The sequence below is a fragment of the Hyalella azteca genome, unplaced genomic scaffold (genome assembly GCF_000764305.2).
Source record: "Hyalella azteca isolate HAZT.00-mixed unplaced genomic scaffold, Hazt_2.0.2 contig11359, whole genome shotgun sequence".
NCBI classification, from domain to species: Eukaryota; Metazoa; Arthropoda; class Malacostraca; order Amphipoda; family Hyalellidae; genus Hyalella; species Hyalella azteca.
In genome coordinates this window covers 3,705-12,948 of record NW_025941360.1, presented here as the reverse complement: position 1 = coordinate 12,948, position 9,244 = coordinate 3,705, and the positions used below count along the sequence as shown (strand labels likewise).

The window sequence follows — 9,244 nt, the reverse complement described above, 5'->3', positions numbered from 1 at the left end:
CTTGTGGTGGTTACAGAGTTGCAGCTAGACTCCTGCGTCTCAGAATAATTTTCTCGAAATGACCGGGACAACCAGGACGAGACGAGAAATTACCGTGAAAAAAAAAACGGGATAGAGAATAAAATTTGTCCCGGAATAAACGTATGAACCGGGACAAGACTCGTGTCCCGTATTTTAATACTGGTGTCTCGGTAATTATGAAACGATACGAGACAGATAGATATGAAACGAGACGTTACGTAACGAGAAGAGATATTTCCTAAATATTCAAGGCACAACAAGATATTTCTTACTAGACGAACACAAAACTGGACATTCCGAACGCGTGGTTAAGGAATAAAAAGTTAATTCCTGGGGGTTTGATGGGCAGTTGTCAGTCATGGGCAGATTCGGTGACATTTGACTGCCAAACTAATTTGGCAGATAATTTAGTGGGCAGACTTGACGATGTGTGACTTAATATTTAGTTAATGATGTTGCTGTTGAGCCTTCAATCGCGCATGACGAGAACCATACGAGTTCAGTACGCATAATAGCATCATCGCGAGTCGGTGACGCAGTGTCGATCAGTCAGCCGCTTGGTAGACTGTGGATGGGCTTTATCAAGGCCTGCAAGATGCCACGAATCTGAAGTGGTAACTAGAAATATTTTTAGGAGCAAAGAAAAGGCAAGACTCGTGATGGCCGAGTTATGAATCAAAAAATTGTCGTCGTAAATTTTGTGGCGTTATTTACAAGATCAATGATGTCAACTCACCGGGGATACGTAGATACCTTCTCCGTGCCGACGCTGGTTATCTCAAAGGCTTTAGAAATATAATGCCGGAGAACATCTGAAATGAAGATGAGACTTAATTGAATTGTAAAAGTCTATACTTGCATGATCTTAGTAAACATATACGCCGTAAGTTTTGATGTCGGTTAACCAAAGCCAAAGTTTACACCCAAGCGAAGCAATGCCATCACCACGTACCTGTAGCCTACCGCAGATGAGAGTAATTAGTCCCAAACAAGGGGAGATCGTACATTCTTCCGCTCTCTGAACTTGCTCGTTTGACCTCTTGGTCATTTAATTTTACAGCAAAGATTGTTAAAAGAGAAGCTTAATTATTACACGGAAGATGTCTCGTAAAATCTTCTTGGCTGGAAGTCGGCTCACATCTAGCAGCTACTGGCCGCTACTCGCTACTAACCCCTGATGCAGGCAGTACCCCTGTACACGAGGCCACTAGCCTGGTAATTAGTGACGGTTAGTACTGACCGTAGTTTGAATCGAAAACGAAGCAACGCAAAAATTTGTGTCGATTTCTACCACGGAATCAGGCTATTAATTACATAAGTTTTAATTTTCATGCAGATCCGTTCAGAACTATGGGACTTGTGGGCTGTTCAGTTGCGTGAAATTTGTTTTTTAATCAAAAACGAAATAACGAAGAAATCTGTAATAATTCCTCCAGCTGGGCATTTCTAACAATTATTTATGTTTTCAATACACTCTGGCCCTTTACCTTTGCTAGATGGGCAACAGCGATGTCATTTTACATAGTAATAGTCATAGAACGTTGTAAAGAGACAAAATTTTGATCAGATATAATGTCTGAAACAATTTACTATTTTAATTACTTATTAAGGATTAACTATAGTGTCTAGATTAACTAGTATGAGTCTCGTAATGTCTCGCTATGTCTCGTTATGTCTCGCTATAAAAGATGAAAATTCCGGGAAACTTTAAAACTCATATTTTAACCGGGACGTCTCGTCTCGTTATTGTCATGGAGTTCCCACGGAGTGCTGGGAACTGTCCCAGTTTTTATTGCTAACCGGGACAAACCCTGTTGCCATGTTGTCTCGCCTCGTCTCGAATGGAGAAAAGTACCAAGCACAGGAGTCTAATTTGCAGCAACTGATTCAGCAATTTCATTGATTCATTCGAGTTGCGACGAATGTTTCATATGAGCTGTGATGAAAGCATTTTCATGTTGGCTGATGTGGAACCTTCTTGATCGCACCGCGCGCTGGATTATGTAAACTCAGGTTGGGATTACTGGAGTTTTGTTGTAAATCAACATAATCAATCAATAAATTCTTCACATCAGGTAGCGGCTTACTATTATCCTCATAGCTGCTCGCTGCGAACATGATAGCGAGCATGATTATTTACGAGCATGATAGCGAGTTTATTATGCCACGCTGCCTCGATAAGAGGTGTTAGCGTCTCCTTTCACACCTAGTAAGGTGTACGTTGGCTGCAAAAGTTGAAGTCTTTAACTCTTGCAGGCATGGCTGTTGTCGAATCCATTCGTTCAATAAATGTCATATAAAACTTTTATAAATTCTAAGAAATTTCTAATAGCAAAAACTTTCATACTTGAAATCTATCTACTCATAATTTCAACAAGTTCTCCGTCGGAAAAATGTATATAAGAACAATTAATATCAATAACTTCTTCTTCCAGAACCTTGATCCCGAATGGAATCCCCTGCAAGCGGACGCCGCCTCGGTGCCATCGTCAGACGCCTTCCAGCCCAAAAAGCCGCAAATGTCATATAATAAATAAATTTAAACGCAATAATAATGTTAATTTTAGCAGATTCATCAGCCTTTTGATATTGACTACCTTCAGCAAAGAAGTTGTTGCGGTCACCGGGACACACCAACTCGCCTAATCTGATCGTACGGCAAACAATTACATGTAAGGATGAAAAAGATTATAACTGAAAGTATAAATGAACAAAACAATTAATTCATGAATACAAATATATAAACCGCGTGTCTTCCTAGCCTTTGTCTATCGAACCGTGATCAAGTCTCAGGTTCGGAGCTTTTCTACCAATGCCTATAAATAAAAATAAAATAAGAACTTTCAATGAACTAAACCAAACAAAAGAGAACATAACGTTAACTTGACAGAAGTAAATAATACACCAATATAAATAATACTATTCCAGATTATCAATAGCGCACACCACTTTATGGGCAAATTATTAATGATTATCACAAAAGAACAGACCAAATAAAACACATACCTAAGTGGTGGATCACACGGCAATGCAAAAGTACAACGCGCGTCTACACGAGGTCACATCATAGGTGAATCACAGCACGATGAATTCTAAAATTCCCTGCCTGTTTGAGCGAAGGGAGAGGTGGAGACGCCAGACTATTTCTAAAATTATTATTGTAAATGTTGGACTTAGTTCGCAGGTAACACTTATGCCCCTAAACGCATAATTTTCTCAGTTTTTTTTTCCCGAAAAATCATCATGTTCCAGAATAGCGAAGCCTGCACGTTCGCTTGTCGCCGCTGCGATTCCTCGTACTGCGCGTAAATCACCCACCAATAATGATAACGCTGTAATTAGAATTAAATATCTCTGCTTTTGGTCGATGTTAGATAGATTAGGAACTGCGTAGATGTTACTAAAAAACTCTTATTTAATTTTAACATTGAATAACATCGATCCAATTCAAATGCCGCTAATTAAATTAAAGGGGTAACTCATGTGTCATTACCGTTAGAGAAAAATTAATGCACATCTGAAATCAGTTCACGAATAGAACGGACACATAATTTGTATACAACATAATTAGTAAGGAAGAACGAAACGCTTGCCCAATTCGCTGTTGTAATATACAATCAACGATTTCCAATCACTTCACGCACTCAAAAGTTGTGCTTGACTCAAGTTACGTAACCTCCGATCACTCGTAAAGTTTCGCATTACTTCTTAAACGCAGCTTGGTGCGGAAAGCAATAATCACGTCCTAAACATTGCCGTCTTATAATAGTCATCATCTTAGTGCAATTATGTGCCAAATTCCATCGAGCTGCGTTCAATATTCTGCGAGATATTTTAAGCTCACTGCGTACGTGTAAAATCTTTGAGACCGTCCGCAGTGCCGAGAATATTGTACGTGCATGAGGTACTCGGTAGTCGCTACGTGTTTTCATCGGTATTTTGATAGTCTGACTCATGTTGATAAGGACGAGCTCAATCAGCCAAGGGTTGCCGGATCAGTTGCAAAATGCCTTCAGGTTTTAGACTAAGAATCTTATTTTGTGTATTCCTGTAGAACTTATGAATGAGCCTTAGATGAAACTAATTTCTAACCGTTTCAGCCTTGTCTTTAGCCAAGCCGTTATTCAAGTCGAGGGCGAGAGGGCGTTGCTGAGGATGCATACCTGAGTTCTATTCTCTAGCTTCATTTTGCGAATATTTCACACCAGTTTTCATCTGAAATCTAACCGATGACCAAAAATTGGTAGGAATTAGTGTTTCTTCTTTGCCTTCCATCCTAAATATATATGAACTTCAAGTCAAAAAATCAAAGCAATGTCAAAAAAGTTCACACCGAACGGAGCAAGGCCGTTTCTTATCTTCTGAGATAAGGTTACAAAGTTCGTTCATTCAGTGTTGAGTGACCGACGTGTGAGGTGGGACGCTTCCCTGGCACCTCGTCACAGTAGACCTTTCATCGTTGACGCATTAATTCAACCCCACATAACTTGTTGTACATATATTTGCAAAATGCACTTAATGCAATGATGAAATTTCATGGTTAATCGTTATAGTCATGACGTCTCACCGATCAATTGCCCTAGTGATGAAATATCTCGTATGATGAGGTGTCTGGCCACCTCTTTGTCGCTCGTTTGAACATAAAAATTGGCTATTGGGTCTTGTTTAAAGCACCAAGTTTTGTCAGGAGCACGACTGTGTAGCGCACGACTGTCAAGAAATTGATTAATCTTTATTGGAAAACAATTTATTGCCTGAAATTCTGCAATTTCATAGAATGCTAATGGCATAAGTAAAAACATTACGATATCCAAGATTGTAAATACTAAAAAATTAAATATCGCGTGTAAAAGCTCGACTGTTGAAGTGCCAATACTAATTTTCCCTCTAATAACCGTCTTCTAAATCTCGCTTGGTAAGGCGGAACTGAATAATTCGGCACGAACATTTAACTAATTACCATTCTTCCATCTAACTTTGTTAAGACATTCAACTTAACTAACCTTGTTAAGACGTTTAAATTCATAAGCATACTGGAACTAATACAACCACATGGCTTAACCTGGTATTTCACCTTCAATTGAAGTTATATCATTTGTCGAGAAAACTGTCAGCTTGCACCAATCGAGATCACCCTTTCAGTTGTGCATGTGGCGAAAATGCGCATTCAGGTTTTCACAAGTACTGAACGAGCCTACACCATGATAAGAACTTGTTACATTCGCTCGCTTGGCTCCGCCTACATTCTAACTCTCAGTAAAAACTTTTATTTTATGATTAATGAATTTATACGCCAAGTTAATGCGAGGTAAAATGAGTGTTATAAAAGAATCTTCGTTATAGACTTCAGTTCCGAAGCGCATTTTCATTTTTAATGTTTATGTACCTAATTGTTAGTAGAGCCGTTGTCTCCTCTTTGACAGCCGATTCATCTGACCAGCACTACAACGACCTCCCGAACTGGAACGGCTTCTTCTTCCATAAGTCTAGAGTTTACATCCCTGTTTCTGTCCCCATTGACGACCACGCCTATTCAGAAATGGGATACAAGTGGCAGTTCCAAGATGAATTTGGCAACTGGATCCAGTATGGAAAAATCAGCTCTAGCAAGAACTCGGCTTGTAAAGTGACCACCTCTTCAGAAGCTATAGAGCGACAGTTTGCTAAAAATCCAAATGCGATAATTCGAATCACGAGTCCCACTTTTCAGTACAGACTTGATTTCAACACGATGAAACAGACCAACCTGAGAACCCAAGTTATCAGGGACGTGCGACGAGTTGCGGAGGATCGCTGGGGCGCCATGAACTATGCATTTGAACCATGGTTTCGTAAGTACACTAAAGTTGTAGCTCCCCTCAAACTAGACAAAAAGCCTAAGCTCATCTATCAAGTCATCAACACTAAGCGAGAAGATGTTTTTAAAGCGAGGATGGCTCAACTTCAGAGAAAAAATCCACATGTTAAGTACGAGATAAAAGAACTCTTCCATGGCACGAGCTCCAGCAACGCCATATCCATAGCCCACGAAAACATCGACTTTGCACGGCATGGACCCAATTATATATGCGGAAAGGGAGCTTATTTCACGAACGAGTAAGTTGCTTTCAGTCATTTTACCATATTTTTTTTCATTTATAACATTATTAACCATTATGTCTCCCAGCTATAACTATTCATCTCTTCACCACAGCGATTCTGTATGTCACTGGGCGTTTTCCATTCGTTTGTGCTGGTTAACGTTAACTGACAAAACGTCGAACTGTGAGGTGATTTACATAGACTTTAATGTTGAAAGCTTGGGTTTTGCATATCACAAATTCCGTTAAATACTACTTGACCTAGCGAAATAGGAAATGCCCTCACCCCGCAACATTCATGAATGCTTGTCTGTAGATTGGAACCACTGCTAATGAATCCGAATTATTACGGAAACTCTGAATGAATATCTTACTCCCAACTGCCATAAGACAATTTCTGTAGTGTATCTTGCTTGATTTATTAACGAAATTTATTGAAGGAGTCTTTGCAGGTTACTGTATGCTTCACTACAAATAATTTAGGCTAAGATAAAGAAGTCTCAACAGTTCGAATTCATTTCGCATTTATCATGCATTCAACCTACTTTCATTACTTGAGAATTGTCTTATCAAAATTTCCTTCATAAAAATGGATCGTTTATGGCATGTCAGTTCTAGTCACGACCTTAGCTTGTGCAGTAACTGCCAGCAAACAAACACACACGTACTCAGAGAAATATACGGGACTTTGTGCAAATAGAGATACACTTTAGCCCTAGTGTGGGTTATCCTGATCAATTTTGGCCCAGCAAAAGGTCGTATCAGGACTACCATCAGAAAGTGTCACTATTTAGACATTATGACCAATTCATTTTTATGATTATTGATCATTCATTATTTTTCTTGATATTCCACGTAAACTGACACTTCATTATTAAATTGTAACGTCTTTTCATCTCTGCAGTGTAGAAATGTCCCGTCGCTATGGCGATGCAATTTTCATTTGCAAGGTTCTCGTTGGACTCTTCATCAAGGGCAACTCAAATATCAGCAAGGCTCCAGAGGACAAGTACTGCATAGTATAGCTTAATCCTAAATATCCTATATCTCAATCCTGAACATCCTATATTTCAACCCTAAATATCCTATACCTCAATCCCTAAAAATCCTATATCTCAATCAATATAAATCCAAAAACTCAATCATAAAAATCCTATATATCAACCCTAAACATACTATATCAAAAGCCTAAATATCATATACCTCAATCCTTGAAAATCCTTTATCTCTAATCCTTATAAATCCTGTATCTCAATCTTTGAACATCCTATACCTAGATCCTAAATATCCTATACCTCACTCCTAAATATCCTACATCTCACTCCCAGTTTCCTATACCTCAACCCCATAGTATCTTATGTTTCAATCCTAAATATTTTATATCTAAACCCTAAATACCTACACCTCGACCCCTAATTATCCTGAGTTTCAATCCTAAAGAGCTCCTAACAACGGAATCGTATCGACATCATTAGTATTTTCTGTGCTGGTTCAAGTAACAATGCAAATCATGTGTGCGGTGATGGTGCGCTAGATACTCAACTGAAGTGTGCCCATTACATAACACACATCACTTCAGAACGAGGAATATGCCGAGTATAAACTGTTTACCACTAAGTCCTAATATCCTATTTATTCGAATATAAAGTTTGTAGTGTAACCTTGTGGCTGGTGGCGAGTAAAACAATAAAAGTTTGCCCGTAATTACTCAAAAAATGCTTATTTTCGTGAAATAAATTATGGAATCAATAATATTTACAAATTATTATTCGTGATGTTGCATTTTGTACAGTTGTTTGATTTTTGCAGTTCCATGGACACCACGGTAGACGATATCAACAACCCAACCATATTTGTCAAGTATGATTTTCGGGAGTTCTACCCGGTGTACTGCCTGTTAATGGAAGACTAGAGTACTACCCTGTGTACTACGCATTGTTTTGAAGTGTAGAGTACTACCCGGTGTACTACACGTTGTTTGAAGTGTAGAGTACTACCCGGTGTACTACGCTTTGTTCTGAAGTGTAGAGTACTACCCGGTGTACTACGCTTTGTTCTGAAGTGTAGAGTACTACCCGGAGTACTACGCTTTGTTCTGAAGTGTAGATTACAACAATGTTATTAATATAGAATATGCAGGTACGGCTTCATTGAAATCAAGTTGTACAGTAACGATTTTCAAGAATTTCGAGGACAAGAAAAAATGCAAATGCATATGCAACAGTTCATAAATTGTTCGAAAATTTAATATGTTAAATTTCAATCTACTTATCGCTTGGCGTAACCGAGCAAGGCAATGACGTTTTGACGTTACAATCATTGATTATTTTTTGATTTTTGATTATAAACGTCAACGATTTTGATTATATTTTGATTGCCCGGAGAAAATTGTTAATTTCTCGATAATATCGGTTTTTCATTCATCATTCTATATGTTATGATCATCTTCATTGCTAAAAATATTAATAATAATCCCATATGATAATATAAGTAAACTATTGACTATTAAAGTATTTAATATGTAATAATTGAATATATTAGACGATGATATAATTAACGTTAGTAATAGAATCAACGGTAACTTTGACAACTTCTATAAATGGGATCTGGCTAACTTAACGCTCATTTATTGATCCTTTATATGTTAGTGATCGAAGACTATGTATATAACCGTCAGCTTTCTTTGTGAATTCCAGCAATGGTGGATGAATGTAATTCATTTACAATCTATGCAGGATTTGCTCTGATTTTGAGCTAATTTTTCTCTTTATTTACATCGAAAGAATGGGCGGTTCTATTTTTGAAACCCCACCATGATTTTGACTTGTGCATTTAAAATATGAAGTATACATAATACACAGAATATGCGATGGTGATAATTAAAGACGAATGATAAACTTGATTCTGCACATCAGGACTCTGACAAATCAGATAGTATAGAAAAACAAATGGTATGATGAAACTTGGGTATTACTTAGGTACCACTCCAGCCGAACCGCTGAGAGGAGAGTAGAAACCACTGCTGAAGATAGTTACTAACATTAACGAAATGCCTAAGTCGTGTTTGTAGGTTCTGGCCGCGTCGAAACGAATGTTTTAATGTTGATTGCAAGATTAGCTCTAGCACCGCGAGAGATTGAGTA

At 38.2% G+C, this 9,244-nt stretch overlaps 1 protein-coding gene across 1 annotated transcript; it reads left to right on the top strand.

The window, feature by feature from the left end:
- The first annotated feature begins 5,180 nt into the window (after positions 1–5,180).
- On the top strand, positions 5,181–8,013 carry LOC108673612 (protein mono-ADP-ribosyltransferase PARP11-like). The gene is made up of 4 exons (XM_018161463.1): positions 5,181–5,202; positions 5,445–6,117; positions 7,006–7,110; positions 7,911–8,013. Exons 1-4 carry the CDS (start codon positions 5,181–5,183, stop codon positions 8,011–8,013), a joined length of 903 nt encoding a protein of 300 aa, XP_018016952.1.
- The last annotated feature ends 1,231 nt before the right edge of the window (positions 8,014–9,244 follow it).